The sequence below is a fragment of the Electrophorus electricus genome, chromosome 7, assembly GCF_013358815.1.
Source record: "Electrophorus electricus isolate fEleEle1 chromosome 7, fEleEle1.pri, whole genome shotgun sequence".
Classification (NCBI taxonomy): domain Eukaryota; kingdom Metazoa; phylum Chordata; class Actinopteri; order Gymnotiformes; family Gymnotidae; genus Electrophorus; species Electrophorus electricus.
The window spans coordinates 16,067,053-16,091,095 of NC_049541.1; the positions used below are offsets into that span (position 1 = coordinate 16,067,053).

The window sequence follows — 24,043 nt, forward strand, 5'->3', positions numbered from 1 at the left end:
GACAGAAAACACATGATTACTGCATAAAGAACAGATGCCTTGCGAAGACGTTTCGTTTTTAGAAGCAGCGCTGATAGTAGACCATATTAAGTTTACTGCAGTAGACATGTCAGCCTATTACTAATAATCTGCTAATACGAATTTCATGCTTTCTATGACAAAAGGTATTTTTGATTAGCTTTATCAGCATACATACAGCTAGGTATAGAAATGAAATAAAACCAAAACGTTAAAACTCCCTCCTGTTTGTCGTTCAGTGGTGTTAGCACGTGTGAGGCAGATTAAAAAAGACATGCTCGTAAATATGAATTACATAAGTCACTTAGATCTGACCGTGTGTGTTTTCAGTCCAATTGAGATTTTCGTCATCATGACGACACGCGCCATAGACGGTCTAGCTGAAAAGCAACTGAGCTCAAGTGATTGGGCAGTGTTGCGTTTGCTCAGTAGTGTTTTTGGGAAACGATTACAAATGGGCACACCGAGACAGGATGTCAGTTCAAGTTTGTTCATTCTCTCAAATCGCTAGATTTCTGTATCAGGTACTTTCTCGGAGCGCATATTAAGGGACTTAAAGACGTCTATATTTTAACAGTGCAAAGTTTTGGTAGTTGTTAACAAAGCGAAGCTGGCAAAATGAATGACATCAAAGTGGCTGTCTTAGGGGGTGAGGGTGTCGGAAAATCAGGTAGGTTATTGTCTGATAATTGTTTTTTGTTTGTTTGTTTTGTTTTGGTTGTTTGTTTGCATTGATTTGATATGAAATATGTTTCGATTCATCCATCCTGTTCTGTTTCAATAGCACTCATTGTTAGATTCCTAACCAGAAGATTTATTGGCGAGTACGCGTCATCTTCAGGTACCTCAATTTAAATCACTGTATGGTTACACATATATTTCTGCACAGCCCTTATGTGGCTATTATGATATTTGAGAGTTTATGTATACAAAGTTTTAAATTAAAGATCTCTCGGATGCTTAGTGTGCCTAATTAATAATGATAAAACTGATAGATTAATTATGAAACTGACCCATTTAGCGCAACGAATTGTTATTCTATAGTTAATGATAGTGTATAGCTTTTAGGGCACAAGACAGTAGAGTAGTTAATATATATACTTAGCAGAAATAAATACTCAGAAGTGAAAAAACCTTATGATAACCTGATGTCAGGGAAACGAGCAGCTAGGCTATATTTTATATGGTAGAGTACAACTGGAGCTCTGCCAAGTACTAAGTACACTGAGTTATTTAGTGTGGCAATAAAATGTGGAAAATTGCTCATTGACGCTGATTAAATTGCCTGACTCTGTGGAACTTGTCCTCAGAATGTATATACAGAAAGCGCATGTCTGTTGATGGAAGGCAACTGAATCTGGAGCTTTATGACCCCTGCTCTCAGGTACGTGTTTACAGAAGTTGTGAAACTGGCAATAACCATTATAATAAAATAGGGTCTGAAAGCTATGGAACAAAACACCTTCGTAAAGCTTAATAGATGCATGCAGGAAAACAAGGTTGTGAATATGATATCCACTTAAAATACTGTAATGAAAAGCGATATAACACCAGTTGATTTGCATTACTTGCGTAATATGAGGGAGTTTGAAGGGGTGGGAAGGGGTGTGTGGGCAATAACTCAGCCTTGTACAGACTGCAGAAAGCAGAGTCTGTCGCTTTCATCTCATAGTGGTGCACAGGGGGAGTGACCTCCTCCGCCAGCTCTCCCGTTTACAGAATTTTTCTTCAAGCCTCATTCTATGAAATCTGGCCCAGAGTTAAGGATTGGTTTGGCCTTACTGTACACAACGAGTTCAAATACGGTCTCTTTATATTTTCCCAGCTTTGAAAACTTACACACTGTGAGGCCTTTATGTAATCGCTCCACCAACCAGAAGACTCAGACAGCAGAGTGTACTTTTAAATTAGTGTACAATGTTTATCTGTTGCCCTCATTATCCTTTGAGTGACATTCTGATATCAAGTTTGTCTCTAAATCTGTTTGGTCTGTTGGTGTTTCTTCCAGCCCTGTGATGGCAAGTCCACTCTGAATGAACAGATACACTGGGCCGACGGCTTTGTGGTAGTGTATGACATCAGTGACCGCTCCTCATTCCTCACAGCTACAACCATCGTGCACCTGATTCGAGAGCTGAACCTGGGAGTGGCTAAAAGGTAGCGCTCCGCCCCAGGGCAAGTGTGGGGCTGCTGGGGAGGGCACTATTTCTGTCCCCCATTCACAAGTCCTCTATGAACTGACCATGTTTTCGTTATGGAGAACAGAAAAATGACTGTAGGTGCTTAGGTAGGGGATTAGTGGGTTCAATGGTTAACTTAAGAAATGACAGCTTAGCACAGCCATCAATTATCTTCAATGGCGAAAGCCAGCAATGCTTTTAATCATCTTGTTTGCCTTGAAAATAGGAACTTTGTGCCGGTGGGTCCAAGATTGAAAGCACTGACAATGAATTTGTGAATTGTCAAATTTGGCAGTTTACTATTAATGATTTCTCCTCATGGGCATAGACGGGGAACTTGTAGGAACTGTTTAGTTTGGTTGTTGTAAAGCATTACAAATATTGTTCTAAAAGGACAAACTGAAGCAGAAATGTAAACACCCAGTCGAACTGACTTAATCTAACCAATGGGAACTTTCCCTTATGCTCCAGAGGTTGAGGCTGGTTCTTAGTGTATCAAAATTAATTTGCTGATGGATTGCCCAACCATTCCAATAAACATCATAAATATTGAACTGCCTGTGTTGGAAAAAGAAAAAAGTTTTTTATGCCTTAATTTATTGCAAGGTCTATGCCACTATATGTTTTATACTCATTCAACTTTTAGAGAAAACCCTTATGACTAGTTACACTGTGAGTCTCCTTCAGTCTTTTTGCATGATTTGTTAACCCCTGTCTAGGGATTCTGACTCGGTGGTCTTCTTGGTGGGCAATAAACAGGACCTATGCCACATGCGCGAGGTGGGCAAGGAAGAGGGCCAGGCGCTGGCGTCTGACGGCCACTGTCAGTTCTATGAGCTCTCTGCTGCCGAGCACTACCAGGAGGTGGCGCTCATGTTCACCAAGATTGTGCGCAACGCTGGTCTGGGCGGCAAAGCCAAGGAGCGGAGACGGCCCAGCGGCTCCAAATCCATGGCCAAACTCATCACCAATGTCTTCGGCAAGCGGCGGAAATCCGTGTGACGGTGCACTGCTAGAGATAGAGACACGGATTGATGGCGCTGTCATTGTTGGGAAGGGAGATGGACAAGATAAAGACCAAGAGCAGAATAGTTATGTTTCTGGCTAAAGCATGCCATTTTCTTTAAAGATGCCACAGCCGAGACACAGCAGTAGAGTGTTCCTGAAGGTCCACGTGTGCTGCAGCTTTTCTATGCAGTGCAACTCAGGTGATGGTCCCTGCTTTTTGCCATATATGTCCCAGTCCTGCACTCTCAATGTTTCTTTGACCATATATACAATGTTGGACATAACAAAAAGGGCAAACATTCTACATTTTGATTTATACACTTGAGGAATGTCAGAGACTGCTGTAAACCAAGTTCAAACTTTAAACATGTCACATAAAGATTAGATAGAAATACTCACCCCCCCCCCCCCCCCCCCCCGTAAACTGCTGCATGTCATTTTTACAGTATGTGCTATACTCCTTTAGTGTTACTACATAATGACTAAAGCAGCATTCAGAAAGGTTTCTTCTTTGTTGGTTCACTGAACTAGAATTGTTCTCCACTGACATGTTTTGACCAGTCATCAGTGTTGTGAAAAAAATATGGGTTTAATGGTGTGTAACAATAGGTTGTCGGTGTGGAAACTCTTCTGCAGGATTGAAATGTTTTCCCCTTCCTAGAATAAAATGAAACCAGCTTTTCTCTCTAACCTGCGTGTGCCAGTGATTCCTCTCACACGTGTTTGGACTAGTCAGCCATGTTTTGACGGCTTTTAATGGGCTTAATGTGTAAACCTCTATGAGTTAACTGCAGAGTGAAGTGCAGCTAGGCAGAGCAGAGGGACTTAGCAAATAATACTGAACAAGACACTCATTAAATCTTTCACAGTGCTATAATGAGAGGTGAGGAGCATTGTCGAGAAAGCCACTGGAGTGAAATGGGATGTTAAAAATGATCCCACTTCCATGGAGAATAGACAAGTGTTTACTAATTCAAATACTGCAGGCAGGAACAGTGATAAATGCTGAAGAATGAACACAGCTGAGCTGTTCAAAGCCACCGAGAGTAAAAGGTGAGATCCTGTGCTGGATGGGTCTGGCTTTTGATTGCTTTCGTTTCTGAAAATCCTTTAGCTACCATTACAAAGTTAAATTGACATATTCACTGAGATATGATAACTTACAGGTGAGCAAAAGACAGAGCAAATGCAGATAAGCTATTTGTCTCAGGCATTGTTCATATCTTGTCTCATAAATCAGACTTTGTTTGATTTAGTGTGAGGTTGTAGATAATGTATTTATTATCCACTGTAATATCACCCACTTGCTCATGAATTAATGGTGTAAAGGAATAGATTTATACCATGCATCTTCTTTGATATGCTAATCATTGACCCTGATAATTTGCATTATGCAAATCATTACTTTTTTACTGAGAGCACCTACCTGCAATGAGTGAATAACCTAATTATTCATAGAACAATTATAATATATTTCATATGGGCTTTTAATTTTTTTTTTAAATCACTTTTTAATTTGTTTTTTAACATTTTGTGCAAATAGCAGGAAGAACCACTGAACCCACCTATAAAGGTCTTTAAAACATCCACCAACTCAAACCCAAAGTGATAAGGCATGTTGACTGTGTAAATATGAAGGGTGAATGTAGAGCTGTTAATTCAGGCTGACAGAGCTGAGATTATCTCCTCCCCTAGACCAGGCCTCTCTCGACAGCATCCAGCATTTGTGGTCCCATTGAGAGCAAGCTGAAGTCAGTACTTGTTAAGTATATGTACTGGTGGGTGTGGGCAGATGGAGTGGCTTTATTTTTCATACCTGCAGAGGGATACCTGGGAAAAAGGGACAAGTGAAAAGAAGTATGTTAATGGGAGGTCATAAACATGCCTGTTGATTCTCAGGGAGATATGAAGAAAAATAATCAACATTTCTTATAGAGGCCTTGTCAACATTTGTCTTGTCCAGGATCAACACAGACGGTTTGGGTCATGCTTCCACCTCAAACATTGGCCCTTGTATCTGCAGGCAATTTCTTCTCTTGTTGGTTATGCTAAATCTATATTTAGAGGTGTGAGGTATCATGGTTATCATGTGCTTTTTGTCAAATATGGCCATCAGGCAGAATTAATAATATTGGGTTTTTTGGGATTTTTTCCTGCCCAAACATAGAAGAGGTGTTGAATAACTTCCACCAGTGTGGGGGCAAGGTATGAAAGCACTAAGAAGTGCTTGTTGGTGTGTTTGTCCATATGGGTATGTGCGAGCATGAGCACATATGTTTGCTTATTTGTTGTTGTTTTCCAAGAGAATGGCAATGTTCTTGTGTTGTCAGGGAGCAAACAAGCTCAGATGGGCAGGTGGGTTTTTGTGCGAGGGGGGGTCCAGTTCCAGATGTGAACTCAAGTGGGAAGGATCTCCAGCAGGCCATGGCGAACACTGGCTTCCAGCCAATCTCATCATGGCCACTGAGAATGCCCTGTTGTTATGGTCTCATGCAGGACTACCTGACCACAGAGTGACAGGTTTACATTCGAGATGAAATTGGGTATCACCCTCACATGTGGGGGAATATGGAGAAAGAACAGGTGTGTGGATGCAATCTAGAGTTGCAAAGCAACGGACAGATATAGACTGACATCATGGGTACTGACTGTATTTACACAGAAATGCTATTAGAATGAGTTTATTATTGAAACTCTGTTATTATGCCAATAGTTTTAATAACATCATATTTGCTTCCATGTTTAAAGATTTTCTACATTATGCCACAGAAGACAAATATATGTAATGTATTATTAAGCCAGAGAGGCAAACTCATTTAATGAGATACTGAATCATCTCAGTGCAGAGACGTGAGGCTCAAATGCCTCATTAACTGTGTCGGCCAGATATGCAAATGAAACTGCAGCAGGGTGCTGTTGAGTCGATAATGAGGACAGCTGAGACCTGTCACATAAGGTGGTGTATGTAGGCTGCTACTGGAGAGAGCCTGGTCTGGGACAGCAATCCCCACATGACGGAGACACACCACGGGCTGTGGGATGAGCTGGGCAGCCCTCATACTCCCAGCCATGGCCTCCAACATCACATGGCTCCTGCTCCCTCGTCACGTGGGAGGCGAATGTCACGTGCTACGAATGTCTCGGAGAGCATTCTGAATGGGACCAGGGATGCCAGGTGTGAGATGTTTCCCAAGGTGGACTAGCAGTTAAGGTATGGGGCTGGTGATTCACATTCACCATGGGCCCACTTTCCTCAAGTGAAGTTTCAATCTGTTTAAAAGCTGCATTAGTCCTTCAAAATGTCTCTTTTTGGCTGAATCTTCTTTATCAGCAGGTATTACAGGAACACAGTGGGTAAAAAATAATAGTTAATAATAAAAAATAAAAGTGATACTCCAATATAGCAAAACAAAAACAAAGAAGTAAAAAAATGCCATTGCAATTGCCAATAGGGGCGTTGACCTTTCAAATGGAAAGCCATCTGGATTATGGGATAGACACACAGTTCGGGAGCCAGGCAATATCGGACGTGAGTCATTGTGGGTGTGATAGATTCTAATGTAGTGATGAGACAGCCTGAGGAAAAGACATTAAGGCAGAGAGTACGTGCTGTCATGCATGAAGCTGGAGTCCAGGAAGAGAGCTCATAAGTTTGTTCACTTTATACATCCTAGGCTGCAAATCGGTAGTAAAACCCTGTACCATGGTCGGTCAAAGCCTTGGGGTGCTTGCAGGGTTCCTGTATGTCTCCAGCGAATCCCTGACATAGTAGATGGAGGTGATTACACCATCACAAATTAGGATTGAGACCAAAGGATGATGTCATCTTGATCTGACCCTCTTCACTGATAACCACAGACCTGTTTGGGCCCTTTGCATCACACCGGGAGACGAGGTGTCTGAAATGTGCCTCCCTGTGTCTGGTATGGTCATACTAATGGACTCCTTCACAATAGCAGGGCTTTGTGTATCTGGACTGCTTTTAGCATGTGAGTGGGTCTACCGTGCTAATTGTGAATATAAACTCAGGAACATTAGACACTATCTAAGGCTATTAGGATCTCCTCCTTTCCTGAGTGCTGTCCTCTTCTAGGAACCGTTTTGCACATAATATTCCACTTGAGTAAGAGGCACTTTTATTTCACTGCCTGTGTTTATTTATGGTATCTGGTATAATACACAGAGGAGTTTCAAGCATGCTACATACTTTAAGAACCTGTAATAAAGTAATAAAAGTGTAACTTGTTTTCACAACCTACACTTTTCATTAGTAAGCAAACAAGTGCTCTGTAACTAATCTGTGCTGTGCTGAGTGTGCATGTGTTTGACAAAGCAATCAAGCATTACTGCTGTTCTCACTCAAGAGGAGCTTAAGCTTGAGCTTACATCCTGAAGGAGTTTCTTCCAGGGATCCAAGTGAAAAAGAGGGGGTCCTGGCACCTAGCCCTCCAGTAAGGCCTGGCAAGGAGGGAGCGAGGGAACGAGTGGACAAAGGTGCAGGGGTATGAGGGCACTGTTATGAGCAGCTGCTCTTCCAGCGTGAGTGCAGGGGACAGTGCGCGTCTGCTATTCCCGGAATGCACCCGCTGCACTGCAGAGTGGGGAGACTCGGGAAGGCAGCCCAAACATCTCAGGCATCTGGACGAGGCAACCATGGACACAGTGTGCTGTGGAAAATGGGGAAGGGGGAGGTGGTAAGGGTGGGATTGCAGCATCCACCTGGTCAGGGGGATACCTGATCGGCTGAAAGTAGACGAAGGAAAAGCCTTGTTAATGCTCCTGAGGACAGAGGCATACTGAACTGCGATGTGTACTGCTGTGGATGAGCAGGAAAAACAAACCTCTGAGTAAATGTACCTAATCCTTCAGCCAAATAGCAAGAAACATCCTCAGTTTTATTGCATTAACCATAACCTTACTTTTACACACAGAATTAGCCATGGGCTCTCATTCTAAAGTCTTGCCTTCTAGCCTGCTTCTTTATTGTGCTTTTTAGTATCATAGTGAGGTTTCAGGAACAGTATCTAGCTAGGAAAGTGGGGGCAATAATCAGACCAAGCTTACATAGCTTTGTCTGTTTGTGTGTGTGTGTGTGTGTGTGTGTGTGTGTGTGTGTGTGTGTGTGTGTGAGAGAGAGAGAGAGCGAGAGAGAGAGAGAGAGAAAGAGAGAGAGAGTGTGTGTCTGAGTATACATAAATGTATTTGCACTTCTGTATGTTGCTGTGGGCAACAGGCCTCACTGATCTGTAGTGTTAACTGCCCTAACCAGTTCTCCCTAATGCTGCCAACTCTCCTCCAGAAAAACAGTTTACTTTCAGCAGACCTTGAGGGCATCTATTCTTCTCTGACTGTGTGGAGCAAGGAAGGGGAGGGAGGTGTAGCACACTGATTACAGCAAGCCTCTCATACCCATCACGTAAGAATTCAGCTTCCATTCCAGGGCAAAATGAGAACGCAAACAACAGGCGGAGAGAGCTGCTTAAACAGGCGGAGAGAGCTGCTTCCAGCTGCTTAAAGAGCCTACAGAGAGAACAGAGGTGGCACCATAAGCAATTCCTTCATCTTGGGGGACTCAAGTTATTTAAGGGACTAGATGCATTAAGCTAATTCAGTGATAAATGAATAACAATGTGTGACGTGATGAGGCAAACAGGATGCGGAGAAGGGGCACATTCAAACATACTTTTATTGCTACACACAGACGACACATCTATCACAGCACATACGCTGTGCACACCTCAAACACCAACAAACACACTGCCTAAGCCTCAGGGAGGCAAAAAGGCAGCGGCACCGGGACCTGCTCCGCCACCAGACAACACAACCGTTGCGCATCCTGACGCGCAGAACCCAGAGTCTGGACAGCCTCGACCACCGAGCAGGCGAGAGACACTCCTCCCCAGGCTGGTTGGCCTCCGACCCAGCTGACAATCGGAGGGCTGGCTGGGGTTTCCTCACTCTTCCCCAGACTGTTTAATATGTGTGGTGTTGTGCTTGTCCCTGTCACCGTGTCTCTCCCCGTTACCATAAACGTGCCTGTCCCTTTGTTCTCCTCTGTGTCTGTCAGTCCCCCTCAGTGTATGCATTCCTGTGTCTGTCGTTGTGTTAGTCCCGGTGTTCCCCCCCACGGTCCTGCTCGCACTAGCCTGTGGCTGGACTGCCTGGTCCTCTGGCCTCAGCCCGTTAGGCTGGCGTGCCGGGAATCGTGCCATTAAGGGGGGGGTTCTGTCACGTCACGTGTCACCTCCTCAAACGTCTTGGTGTGCGTGTGTGTGTGTGTGTTCGTCCATGTTGTCACGCCCTCTCGTGTTGTCCACCTGTTTTGCATTATGTGTAATCGTCTTTAGTGTATATACGTCGTGTCGTAATGTGTTTGTTGGTGTTTGAGGTGTGCACAGCATATGTGCTGTGATAGATGTGTTGTCTGTGTGTAGCAATAAAACATACATTTCAACATGACTCGTCCCCGCATCCTGCTTGAGCCTCCGTACGTTACAGAAACAGCGATCGATGAAGGATGCCTGGGAAAGGTAAAAAGAAGGAGGAAAAGAAGGGAAATAAACGCCGTCCAACAGCCCTTGCAGGGAAGCCCCCTGTGTTCTGAGTCACCCTCCTGACACCCACAAAAGGAGAGAGTGTTTCTGTAACGTACGGAGGCTCAAGCAGGATGCAGGGACGAGTCATGTTGAAATGTATGTTTTATTGCTACACACAGACAGGGGAAGTCGTGTGGAAGCGGGGAAGTCGTGTGGAGCCACATCTGGCTACTGGGACTGGTATAATGATTTCCAGTCCTCAGACTCGGACTCCGTGGACTCCTCCTGCAGAGAGACCTTCACTCATCCTGGCCTCACTCCATGGGTCCACAATGGGGGAGGAACCGACTTGACGATTTTGGGGGAGCCCTGTGTATGGTCCAGGGTTGGACTCTGCGGAGTCCTACGGAGACCAGCCGGACTACGAGAACCAGCACTTGGAGGTTGGCTCCACTGGGTCCTATGATCCCTACATGGAAGAATATAAGGATATAAGGGCTACGTTGAGTGTGGAGAGAAAGGGGAATATAGTGATGTCAGTCTGAGGTCGGACATGGGGTCTGATCATGAGGAGGACCCTCATGGGGATCTTCCCTCTCACAGCGACATTACAGACTGTGAGAATGATGAGCCCGCAGCACCCAAGGCTCTGCCCAGGGCACGCCGCCCCGGAGCAAACAAGCTGCCCCAGGTGACTTGTAAGGAGGTGTCGTTGTCAGAGGAGGACACTCCTCCCTCTAAGGCAAAGAGCCCCAGGGCACATGCGCCTACTCCTAAGCCTCGTAGAGGCAAAAAGACAGCAGCACCAGTGCCTACACCGGAAACGGTCAATACAGTCGATGCGCTTTCCGATGCGCATGCACCAAAACCAGAACAGCCGCTGCTACCCAAGCCGGCGAAGGACAATCCCCCCAGGCTGGTCAGTCTCCAACCCAGCCGATGACTGGGGGAATGACTGGGGTTCCTTCCCCCTTTTCCCTTTGTTCTCCTTTGTGTCTGTGCCTGTCCCCGTTAGTGTGTGCGTCCCTTTGTCTGTCATCGTCCTGGTCCCTGTCCGATGCTGTCCTGCTCGCGCTGGCCCACATCGGGTTATCCAGTCCTCTTGCCATTGGGCGTGGGTCTTGGGGCCGCAGCCCGATAGGCTGGCGCAGCGGGAGTTGTGACATTGGGGTGGCTCTGTCACGTGTCTGTGTTCGTTTTTGTTGCCACGCCCTCTCGTGTTTCTCACCTGATCCTTGTTGTGTCATTGTCGTGCGTGTATAAGTACCTTGTCTTATTGTGGATCATTGTCGGTGTTTGATAACCATAGCCTGTGTGCTACGTCTCATTTAAGTGTATAAATAAATGTTTTTCAGCGTTACTCATCCCCGCATCCTGCTTAAGCCTCCGTACATTACAATCTCTTGATTAGTCTGTGTTTTTGCTTGCTTGCTAGCCGCATCCAGGGCCGTATTCTGTGACTTTATGCCTGACAAACATGAGAATGAAATACAACGTTTGATGAACACCAGGAAATAGTGTTTATAAAACACAGCTCGGAAAAGATAACTGTGTCACGTGTGAACATGTGTTCATAAGCGTTTAGACGAAATTAAATTTGCACATTAGCAGAATTTTGCATGTTGGCCCAGGGACATCAGGATTAGCTCCGCCCCTATGCCTTCATGCAATTTGAATGGCTCCTGAGTAAATTTTTCACTGATTGAAGGTTTAATTAATTAATTTAGCAGGGACAACACACATAATGAAAAACATTACAGTATATTATGATGTGTCACATTAAGCCAAGCTGTTTGACCTGAACATTATTTTAGTTTTATTATATGGTATTATTTATTCATTGTTGTTTTCATTTATTTTTATTATTCTTATATTTGAGGAATGCATATGTCTTATATTGCTGAAATGTTGCTTGCCTGGTTCTGTGGCAATACAGCGAATCAAGTGTATGAAAATTATCCTGGTGTCTGTCCTCTCTGTCCTGTACCAATTGAAATCTGGAGACTAGTTTTGGCTTCCCACAACCTGACACTGCTCCAAGACATCTAATTGTCACATTTTGGAAAGAATTGTGGATCCTTGTCTAGCTTCTTAAATAACAGAGCTGTATATGTTTGCCTTGGGGGGACTGGTTGGTGTGAGTGTTAGTACATTTCCATCAATTCATTTGGTCCACATATTAGACATTTCTTTTACATAAGAGAAACATTTCCACCAATAACACTAGAATGGTTAAAATAGAAAGATCTATGCACTGACATTGATTCAGTAAAAGTCCTCCATGAGGATCTTGTTCCATAACTCATAACAGCAGGTAGAATTAATTAGTGAAATCAAATGGATTATATTAAATTATGAAAGGCCAGTAACTTTTCAAATTTTATCCTGTACAGAATCTATGGTTTGACAGATACAGACTCACATGACATTAACATGATTTACACCTATGTATTTACATTTAATGTATGTACTAATCATGTAAAAATGGGAAATTTTGTTTACCTTATTAATAGTTTATAAATGATAATTCTAGTGTTAGTTAGAATCATTCTTTATCTGACTTATGTAACCGTCTATGCTCACAACAATGTACAGTAAATCAGATTAGTTTAATCATTTTTTTCAATTTCATCATGTTATGTACTTTATCATCTCCATTTTTTCTTAATAATCACGCTTTTTGTGTATTATGCCTTATCTTTACTGATATAAATGAGCCGATGGCATATACATTAAAAAAAAATGATTACATCAACATTAGTTAAGGTTCTTCCATATCTTTTAGATTATACAAGATGTATTTTTGGCAATATTCACAGTGCTTTGGGTTACCAAGAAGAATGCTGCTGGCCTTCCCACTGAAGAGCTTAACTGCACTTCTGGCAGTATTGAGGAATTACTGTTTGGGAGAGCTAGACTATTCCACATCATTCCCCCACCTGCTTGGATTTAAATAGTACACTTCTCTATCCACTTTCCAGTGTGTTTACTCTTCGACAGTATAGCTGTTGTATCTACTCTGTGATGGCAGTGATACACAACTGGAGCATTACCAACAACAAGCATTACATTTCCTATCCACATATTTATTATTCCTAGATCAGAAGTATTTCATTCATGTAGTGTGGAGGATGCAGTATGGAGGATGCAGTATGGAGGATGCAGTATGGAGGGCGCAGTATGGAGGGCGCAGTATGGAGGATGCAGTATGGAGGATGCAGTATGGAGGGCGCAGTATGGAGGATGCAGTATGGAGGGCGCAGTATGGAGGATGCAGTATGGAGGGCGCAGTATGGAGGATGCAGTATGGAGGACGCAGTATGGAGGATGCAGTATGGAAGGCGCAGTATGGAGGATGCAGTATGGAGGGCGCAGTATGGAGGATGCAGTATGGAGGGCGCAGTATGGAGGATGCAGTATGGAGGGCGCAGTATGGAGGATGCAGTATGGAGGGCGCAGTATGGAGGATGCAGTGGGGAACAGAGAGTGTTGGAGAGCAGACAGTCAGCAGGAAAGCACAAAGGAAGCCATAAGATGAATAGACATGGTATTAGTTGATCAGACATTGCTGACAGTAGGGTACTCTCAAAACTAACAATCAGACAGAGTTTCAGTGTTTCTGTAAGACTGGTCTAAAGATCAGACACTAAACTTACAACCGCTGTGTCAAAAAATGTTGAGATGAAAAAGCACAACACGATGACTTGAATTAGACCAGGGAAACATCAAGGTAAGTCATTAAACCCCTAATGCCAGAAATAGAGAATCTTGTGTTATTCCTGTGTGTGTTTAAGTAAATTTACTCCATACACAGAAAAAAGCCATTCCTCATAATTTGTCATATAAATATATGTTTTCAAATGTCTAAAACTGCCATGTTGTCCTATTTGATTATAATAAGGAGATTAAAGAGCCGAAGCCCAGATGCATGATAGTCTGTGTCAGAGATGAGAAGTGAGCAGTTTGTCATATAAGAAGCTTGCTCCCTCTCCTCACACATGAACGAGTTTGACTGAAGGTTTCCTGAAGTTTGCAATTCAGTTTGTCTGCATTTCAAAATACAAGCAGGGTACTCATCATTCAACATGAAATGAAACTCGATGCTTGGAAGGCAACTTTCTACAGTACATGGACAGCTTGAACTTCGTCACAATTTCTAACCAACAGCTCCCTATATATCCCAACTACAATCAACAGAAACTCATGCCAGGCACATTTACACTGATAAGGTTGTAATAGTTTGGGCAAATGTTTGACATTTCTTAGCTACAACTCTGTCAAATGCTGGCATGTAGACCATACACCTGGATATGAGTGGCTCTGCAGGAAACTACCCCACTGGTGAAGACAGTGGCCAGCCGTCTCTAACGGAGCACCTCATCACTTGCCACCCTGTATGGCTCAGTACATCCACACCGGCTCCTTTCATCTACCACAGTAGCTGATGTCATTACTTCCAACCATGGTTCGACCTCTTAAAATGGTGGGCCCTGTTGAGTTAACACATGCAGCATTCCACATATTCTGCGATTGCAATCATGGTCTCATTTGAGATTTAGGTGTCTTTTGCTGATTTGATCACAAAAACGCACTAGGCTGGACTAAACTACAGGGATGCTTCCTTTTCTGAACTGGCATCTGAAATAAGGCTCATTCAATGCTGTGGAAGTTACACTGAAGTGTTAAGTACCTTCAAGCCATGACACACGTGTACAGAACTGCTTTTACCTTTTCCCCCGCTTTTGCTGATCTCCTGTGTTGGAGAAATTATTCCCCAAATCCCTGATTCCCAGTTTGGGAAGGACATACACCACACTGGAGTGAGCAAAGGTTGTTTATTTAACAGTCCCGGATTGGGGAGCCGAGTTGCTAGACCACACAGCAGGCAGCACTTCTCTGCTGCAGACACAGTACATACTTCCTTTAGAACCACATACTGATGTCACCACCTTTAAACTCCTTCTTTCCCTCTGACAAAGTCAAAGTCAAAGTCAAATTTATTCATTTATATAGCGCTTTTTACAACAACAAGGCAGCTTTACACATGTCCGAGTCCAAGTCCCCAGTGAGCAAGACAAAGTCAACAGTGGCAATGAAAAACTCCCTAAAATATGACGAAGAAACCTTGAGAGAAACCAAGACTCAAAGGGGTTGGCGGGGAGGGCATCCTCTTCTGGCAAGCAGGGCCTCTTTGTTGCTAAAGCAGAGTTACAAAGAGTTACTAGTGCTACTGATGCTACTCTTTTATATCTTGATGACATTATTATAATACACTAGTCATGTGGTATTGTTATCATTTCTTGTTATGCAGCCAAGCAAACCATAAATGTGAACTCTAAGAGAATCTGTTAATACTGAGTACATTAAGAAACATTGTTACACATTGTTTCCCACACATATCTTCCAAGTTATCAAATTCCGATGCAACCAGAAGTTTCCTCAATGGAGTGATCATATTTATCTAGAAAAGGAAACAATTTAGGAAACCTTTTATCTCTAAACACCTCATTATCGCGGGCAGTTCAAGGGTCAGCTTTAATAGTATATCACATTGCTGCTTAAATACTCAGATACTGAAACAAGTCACTCAACCTACAGGGACACCACAGCCTGCATACACTGACAAACACACAGGGTCAGGCCTAGGGAGCGTATTATCCCCATCACAACAGGTACAACCATACAAACCGCTCCTCCCCATTTGCCAAGCTAACCCTTTACCCAACCAAATAAAGCCCCTTCTTCACTGGGAGGTTCAGGCATGATAGATCCCAAATCTCAAAAAAGATATTAGCTGAAGTCTGAGCTAGTGAAGGGTTGCTCTTTGATTTATCAGGGTCTTTTTCTATCTCTCCACACCCTCTTTGAATGGTGCCGAAACAATTCAATTTAAACCAAGGATGCAAGATTTTAGCACCGCACCCCCTAATCCATCTAATGTTTAAACAAGGTATAAAAACATGATGATGAACACCTGGGCTAGGTGTGGGTAGCCCTTATAGTGATCACACAGCCAGGCTCAGGGTTTTCATATTGGGTTTTCATATTGGGATTATGTGGTGTCTTTGCCTTCATGGTCTGTGATGAGTGCACTGAGGGTTTGTGTCAGTGGGCTGTACAGTTAAGTGACCCTCAACTATTACTGTTTTCTCATATCGTATGTGCTTGCTCAGGTCACTGGATGCATTTTTCATGATCCATGCTTGAGATCATGTCCCGATGTACAAAGATAGAGGAATGTGGAAACATTCTGCATGAAGTGCTTGTGCATGCATAGGAAATAAGCAATTAATCATAATGTGTATGACTGCTGAATGAAATGTGATGTGGGTGACAGTTACATTGCTTGATATTATGTTTGTGCAGGCCATATTCATTTTAAAGAATATGTTTGAATTTATGTCATGCAAGCGGTTTTCCACTGTGGCATTATATTTGTGTGTGATATTTCACATTAAAAGACTATTTAGTTTAAAATATCTTACTTTAGGTATTAGTGCCGGAAACAGTACTGCTCAACCCCTTGTGGCTCCTGCACCCTGTAGCATTTAACACACAGTAGTAACCGTAAAAAAATAATATTAATTAATTAATTAATTAAGAACCATTAAATGTAAAGAAAGGGTTTAAACAGAGTTGTAGGGACGTGTCGGGAAATATATTTAAATTATTTGTATTATTTGCTGAGAACAGCCTTCCACGAGTAAGCCACGTCAATCGACAGCAACTAAAAAAGAATATCGGATTTAAAATGTTATCGATCGTTTTACCGAGGACAACAATGAACAAATGGTTTGCGTTCATTAGAACTGATTTATGCTTTGTTTTATGTATTTGTCACAAATCAGATGATTATCAGACACTCGCAGAGGTGAAGAACGGGATTTGCTTTATTTCCAAAAGGGTCATCCGGATTCAGAGTCGTACAACAAGCAGAGGCTGGCAGCCACAATTTAGGGAATACGCAAAAAGATAAACGGGAAAACAGTCTAGAGTGTGCAAAACCAGAGGGCACTCCAACAGGGCAAACTAACCGGGTAGGAGTAAGGCACAGGCAAGAATCGGGCAACAAAACGAAAACCGGAGAGCCAGATGAGACGCATGTGATACTCATTACAATACTTCGCAATGAACAGGGGGAAACTGGCAAGTTTAAACAGACAAGTACGTGATTATAAACAAGTGAAAACGGCCAGTAATCAGGGGAGGCAGATCTGGTAAGAGTGATAATTGGAGGAACTGAATTGAGTGACAGGGGAGCTGGCAACAGGTGAATGCTGGGAGATGGAGTTCGGGCTAGGGAGCGTGACAGTATTTCACCAAATGCATTTCACCAGCAGTCCAACCTAACCTAGCTAGCTAAAAACACCTAGCTAGCTAAAAATGACCTAGCTAGCTAAAAATGACCTAGCTAGCTAAAACACCTAGCTAGCTAAAAATGACCGAAAGGAAAGTGAGTTTTCGAGGCAGGTGGAAACCCGAATGCCTTTTTACCTTAATATGAATAAATATATCTGTCTCGTTTGCGGAGATAACGTGGCGTAGTTAAGAAATACTTCAAAGTCTATTTCAAGTTCCTATATTTTGCTTTTGCAATTTTGGCATATTTTGTATAAACAAACAGTTACAATCATGGCAAAATGTTATTTAAAAAGGAAATAAAATCCAGCCCTCGGATTTGTTGAGAGTTTTAATTTGGCCATTTAAATGACTGAGTTTGATACCCCTGCGCTAAACAGTAAGAAAAATCATCACTCAGTTTACATTCAGTTGACATCCCCCCCGTTCACTTCACCTTAATGAGTGAAGATGTAATCTAGTAGCTTTCACCAGTACTACTGATGCATGTCACTTCATGTAAAAATTCATATAATCTCAAAATATTGGGCACCGATACCAGCAAATCATTTCTGTTAAAATACGAGGAAACAAAAAGAAAGAAAACACTGACATCTTGCGGTACTAAACATACATTGCGGTTATCACTTAATGACCTAAATCGTCTTTTTTTACTAATTCATTTTGGTGTTTTTATTGCAATTAAGATATTAATTAATTACGATATTATCTTACAATTGTTTACAATACTGCCTACGTAACACGTCGCGGAAAACCCGAAAGTATGTCACTGAGCTCTATAAAGACAAAATGCTTATCAGCAGATCTACAAAATATCTGCCTACAAAATATCTGCTTGATGAAAACCTGTAGATAAAACACCAAGATAATACAGACGTCAGACCTACTTTCATTTTCAACGCCCCACTTCTAAGGAAACGTAGGCAGTCTTTCCAGTAAAGTCATCTGATTGCAGTTTGCTGTATATTTGCATAAAGACCAGGAAGTTTATGTCGCACGTCTCGTTTAGACACACGGAACACGGATTGTTCTCGAGAAGAAAAAACATCTTGAAAATTTGATCATTTTCTATTAATCATAGTTATATGACGCGAGGACAATGAATTTCATGGGCTTGAGAGCGGCCTTAATTTTGTTTTTTTCATGTCAAGTATCAAGTCTTCATGTTTTACATGCTCCTTCCCTGAACTGTACAACGGAGGTAGGCATCGTGTCGTGTAATCACAAGGAAATATGACATTTGAGAATCTGATTTGATAACCTTCCTCTGGTAACCTAAAATGTAGGATATATAGTAAAGAACATAAATTACACAGAGAAAGCTTGAATGACTTTAGGAGGGGTGATGGTTTATTATTATTGTTGTTATCTTTTTAGTTTAGTCATCTACGGTGTATTATTTCTAAAATACATTGCAACTCTAAATGCTATGTGTATTCCATGTTACGCTGTTGTAATTAAGATAATATTACAATTGCTGTACTGTTGTACAGTGTATGGTGCTGAGGATATAACTTGGGATGGCATTAGGATTAAACTTTTTGTTGTGCTTTTTTTCTTCAAAGGCAATGCCATGTGAAGTTCACATAAGTAAGTGTCTTCAAGTTATCAACTCACCCATCCACACAAATGTACATACACTCACAGACCACTACCACCATCACCATAACAACAAAAACTACCTAACACAGATAAGAGGAGCAGACGTCAGAACACAGAACTTCACGCAGGTCAGTAAAGGAGTGCACATTCTCGTGTTTGTCCTTCAGATAACTGTTTATACAGAGGATGGCTGCAGGAGTGGCAGTTCACCCCCAGTGGTCCTGTAGATCTGGAGGTGCACACAGACGTGAGGAAGGATGAGAATGGAGACTTGGTACCTGTAATTGTTGCTCGGTGGAAAGCAAGAGACGATGGTGGGTATATTAAATTCGTGTTTTATATTGGCATAGGAGAACAAAATAGATCATTATTATTTAGGTTTCTGATAACATATTTCCTCTTGACATATAAAAATACTTTATTCTCTTTAGTACTGAGCCAATGTGCTGTTGTTTTTTATCTAACAAAATATTTTTCTTGCTCTGTTTCAATCCCAAATCTACAATATCAGTATGATCACCTTTATAGACTTATTAGTTTATGGTTGGTTATCTATTAACTATAAAATTCAGATGGTAAGTAAAGACAGTGTGTCTTACGGAATTGGACAATGATCTGTATATGTTTACATTTAGTAGATTTTATGTCATAAAACAAATGCATTTAATCTCATTTAAACTAATCATGTAGAGTGTAGTGTAGAATAAATAATAAAGGTGAAGTATAGTTTTTATTTTTTTTATTTTTTTTTCAGGAAGCATTTCCTTTTTGAATGGAACAGAGCTTCAAGTGTCCAAGGCAGCCAGCGGGCAGCACCTGTGTGTTCATTACATATTTCTTCAGAAGTTTCAATCCATGAGAAATCCCAATGGTCAACAGGTAAAACACAGCAAACAATAAAGGAAAACTCATAAAGCAAAAATGTTCTTTTGTATTAACATCTGTTGTGTTTTTATTTCCAGTGGTCATTTTCTCTGGATAAAGTGGCTGTTAAGCCAGAGGAGACATATTTTGTGTCTGTCACCAACCTCCCCAAGCCAAACCTATACCATACTAACTACAACATCACCAAAATTGTTGTTGTGCCTGGTATGTTAATGAGACTCTATGTTAAGTACCAATAAGAACAATTTGCATGAATCACACTCTTCCTATTTTTTCTGTACCTGAGCACATATTACTAATACAACAGTGACATTTAGTTTGGAATGTAATTGCTTATATATGTGACCACAGGTTGTAAAGACCCTGCTATACAACGGACCAAATTCTGCCTAGAAACAGGTGAGAGAACATCTGGTACAGCAATCTTACCTACCCTCAGAAAAGCAACAACAGCATTCCAAGACCCACCACTGAGCTCAGCTGAGCTAGGCTTACTAGTATTTGTGTGATGTAATTCATGTACTACTGTATAAATAATATAGCATCTTGCTTTCCATAGATTTCCTTGATAATTTTGTTTGGTTGTTATGAGACTATGTGAGCAACGAGTTCATGAACAGTACACCATTAACGGAATCTATCATTATTTATTAACTCATGTTGTTGCTTTGATTGGGGGTAGAGTAGCTAGACCATGGGAAAATTTGTGAAAGTACATAATGAGGGCAACATCTAAGAACTGAGTGATATTTTGAACCCTCCATACAGCTAATCTCTAGAATTGCTTGCAACCTAATTGGTAGAAGAGCTTTTATTTACAATAGCTCCTAAGGTCTGGTTAATTAGACTGGCTTATTCATAGTTTATGGAGTTATTGTTTTCTTTTAGATTACATAATTTGTTGTAATGCTTTTTCAATCATATTTATTTTATTAATATACTTCAACAAACCTCATTGCCATATGAACTTTGCTTAAGATTTCCACTGTAACTCACACAGTGGGTTTATGTTTTAATCCATGTTCCAAGGGGCACTATGGCAGCCCAACATTACCATGGATTCCACTCACCTAGATGGCAGGACCCTCTTTGTTACCTTCAGTAACACAGAGCTTTCTGAAAACTATAAAGTCTTTGTGAAGTGTAAGGATGTCAAGGAAAGTAAGAGTCTTAAAAAGGTATGACATTGCATTTTTAATTATTTGACACTTCATGTAGCTGTCCACTGGAGTATCATTACTATAATTTGTATTTGTTTTGTTTTTATTATGTATTATTGTTCTTGTACTTTTAACTCAATAGAAATAGCAACATAGCATCAATAAGAAAACAACAGTAATTGGCAAGCTATTTTTAGAGCAGTTCACATAGGTAACTACAGCAACACTATACTTAGTAAATACTTGGGAAATGTCATTGCTTTTGAAATTGAAATGTTTGTGTTTTTCCCTTAACAGAACAACAGTTCATTTGTAAATGTTACATTTGACCTCGAGGCTTGGCCACACACGTGCTGCATTTTTAATGTCCAGGTGTGTTTGTATATATGCATACTGTAAGACTGTATATGGTCTGTATTATTATGCACATGCTGACATAGTGATTGAGCAGTGAAATATACATTGTAAATGTCTTTACATTTAGATCCAGCCTTTTTTTATTATGTGTGGAAATGACTGCCATCGAAAGAGCCGCAGTTTTAACATATGTCCAGGTATGGAACGAACACCATAATTCTGTTTTCTTCAGTGTTGTTAAAATGAGTAGTTGTATGTTGCTTTTTCGTAAAATTCGTGTTCATAAACAGAGCCACCTGCGCCACCTCCAAAGCTCCAGATCTGGTGGATTGTTCTAGCTGTGGTGTTTCTCCTGCTCTGTAGTCTGGCTGTTTGCGCCATCTGTTTGCAGAAGAAGCAAAATGGTAAGCAGTGTAGGGTATTCTTAGTTGCTATCATTTATGCTGCATGGGAGAAAAGTTACATTTGCCTATTGGTTGACTCTAGCCAAATTAAACCAAAGATGCTGTTTATTCAAGGTCTGTAATTTTTGAATAAAAGTTCATGTAACATAGAAAGTGGGGATTAATTGTTTAGTTAATACTGGAGCTAAAGTAGATCTAAACTGACTGGATAATTTTTAGTATCTCAGTCAAATGTCACTATTAAAATCCATATGCAGAATTTAAACCCTGATAACTTTAACCATTCTGAAAACTGTTCAATCTGATCAACGTCCACCTTTCCATGTCTATATATTTAGCATTATATATGTGTGTGTGTGTGTGTGTGTGTGTTTGTGTGAGTGTGTGTGCGAGTGTGTGTGTATGTGTATAGAAAATATTTTAATATTATGCATTGGGTTACAGATGTAGAAAAAACACCTAGTGAGTCCCTTCTCCCAGAGCCTGTTCTACCTGATGAGCGGTCTGTGCTGATCATCTACTCCCGAGACCACCCTCAATACACTGATATAGTACTGAAGCTCTGTGCCTTCCTGAGGGCCAAGTGTGGCACGCAGGTTTACCTGGACCTCCTGGACACGACCTCCGTCGGAGTCATGGGCCGCCTGCAGTGGACGGAGCTACAGAAGCGACGAATAGAGAGGTCTTCAGACAAGGTGCTGGTACTGTGTTCACGGGGGGTTCAGGCCAAGTGGGGGGCAATGTGTGGGCAGCCCCGCGTTCTCTTGAGGGAGGACGTCTGCTCACCAATGGGGGACATGCTTACCCTTGCCCTGCAGCTCATCACACCCGACATGCAGCGCCCCGCCTCTTACGGCAAGTACCTGGTGGCGTATTTTGAAGATATAAGTGGTGAACAAGATGTCCCTTCCTTGTTTGACCTAGCAGTCAAGTACAAGCTTATGAAGCACTTTGAAGAGCTTTACTTTAGAATCCTGGATCTGGAGAAATATCAGCGGGGGATGGTTCACACAGTTGAGGGCATTGGCATAGATGAGTATTTCAGCTGCCCATCAGGAAAAGCCTTGAGGAATGCAATAGAAACCTTCCAGGCATATCAGTTAGAAAATCCAGACTGGTTTGAGAAGGAGTGCCTAAACAATGATGATGAGGGTCTGGTATCAGAGATCAGCCCTTTTCTTAACCAGTGCACCCCTCCAATTCATCAGTGTAAGCCTGTGCTAAACCATGGTCCCCCCATATGTGAGTATGAAGTAGAAATACACGAGGACAAGACTCGGTGTGTATGGACTTCTGAAATACCCCATCTTAACCTGGAATTTGAGGAGCCTTCTGTGCTGAGTATCCAGCCAGCCCACAACCAAGTTTACTCCCTGTGTCCAGCTGTGGAGCTACCACCTGGCTTACACACAGCTGGTGTGGCCCACAATGGCTCAGACAGCCATGCCTGCTCCTTGGCTGAACCTGCACTACAGGACCATGTCCCACCAAGCAGGAATGAGGTGGTTGTGAAGGGGGGATCACTAGCAGATGGTTGCTCAGTAGAAGACAATGAGCTGGCCTTGCACCAACTGCTCGACCTCCAGCTTTCTCTGGCGTCCTTGGAGGTACCAGCTCCTCCACCCTCTCTGGATGATTCCAACCAGGAATCTTGGGATATGCACCCCTCCCAGCCAATGGAGATGGATGAAAATGAGAGGGAAGCAGCTTCAGGGGAAAGACCATCTAGATGGTCAGATCAGGGATATAGTTCCAGAGACTCTATCGTAAGGGAGGAGCCTTCATCGTCTTCTCTCGCTGCACTGGCCAAGTTACAGGAAGCTCTCTACTTGAACAGTCCCATCTCCTCTGGCTTTTGCACAGAGACAATGGACAGTTGATGTTTTGATTGGATTCTAGATAGGTTTTTTACACATTTTTACACCCATCTTGTGTGGTACCTAGAACTGCTGGCCACTGCTGTTCTTTGGAAAATCTAATTTTGTTGTATTTAGTGAAAATGTGTTTTACACTAAAACATTTATTTGAATGTGATACTGTTTTTGTCCTTTGTTAAAGCCATTGGGATTGTCCTGGTAGCATTTATTACTTTGAACACAAAGTAATTAATTATTTATAGCTTTCTACAGTCTACCTGCCTGCTACTGTTTATGGAAGTATTTATTATCTATTGCTTTAGATATATCTGCTTAGAAGTGTAATGTTTAGCATGCTAATGTAGAGTTAATTTTAGGATTACTTGCATTCCAGTGGGATTTTTCACTCTCCCTTTGTTATCGCATCCCATCAAGAGTCAAACACTGTATTACATTTTCATCTCATAAACAGGGGATTGCCCGAACAGGACTTTCATAGGTGTTATGTACGTTTATGGTTACCTTGCAATCTCTTCTGGACTAAATAATGCTGTTCACAGTGTTTTAACATCTAATAACAAAAGAAAAAAAGTAAAATGTTAATGGAACAAATCTGATATTTTATGCTCATAATAATCTGTGAAATATTTTTAATAAATATTGCACAAGGAGTGTTTG

General features: G+C 41.8%; 2 protein-coding genes across 2 annotated transcripts; both read left to right on the plus strand.

Annotated features, from left to right (window-relative positions):
* The first annotated feature begins 406 nt into the window (after positions 1-406).
* On the plus strand, positions 407-3,896 carry rergla (RERG/RAS-like a). Its single transcript, XM_027002221.2, has 5 exons — positions 407-688; positions 803-859; positions 1,329-1,402; positions 2,027-2,175; positions 2,918-3,896. The coding sequence occupies exons 1-5, from the start codon at positions 637-639 to the stop codon at positions 3,198-3,200; spliced, it is 615 nt and encodes a 204-aa protein (XP_026858022.1). The 5' UTR covers positions 407-636; the 3' UTR covers positions 3,201-3,896.
* A 14,193-nt stretch (positions 3,897-18,089) lies between these two features.
* Positions 18,090-23,543, plus strand: il17ra1a (interleukin 17 receptor A1a). The gene is made up of 11 exons (XM_027002171.2): positions 18,090-18,302; positions 18,667-18,691; positions 18,871-19,017; positions 19,458-19,582; positions 19,666-19,792; positions 19,940-19,987; positions 20,618-20,766; positions 21,046-21,120; positions 21,233-21,302; positions 21,396-21,509; positions 21,954-23,543. Exons 1-11 carry the CDS (start codon positions 18,201-18,203, stop codon positions 23,387-23,389), a joined length of 2,418 nt encoding a protein of 805 aa, XP_026857972.2. The 5' UTR covers positions 18,090-18,200; the 3' UTR covers positions 23,390-23,543.
* Positions 23,544-24,043: the final 500 nt, after the last annotated feature.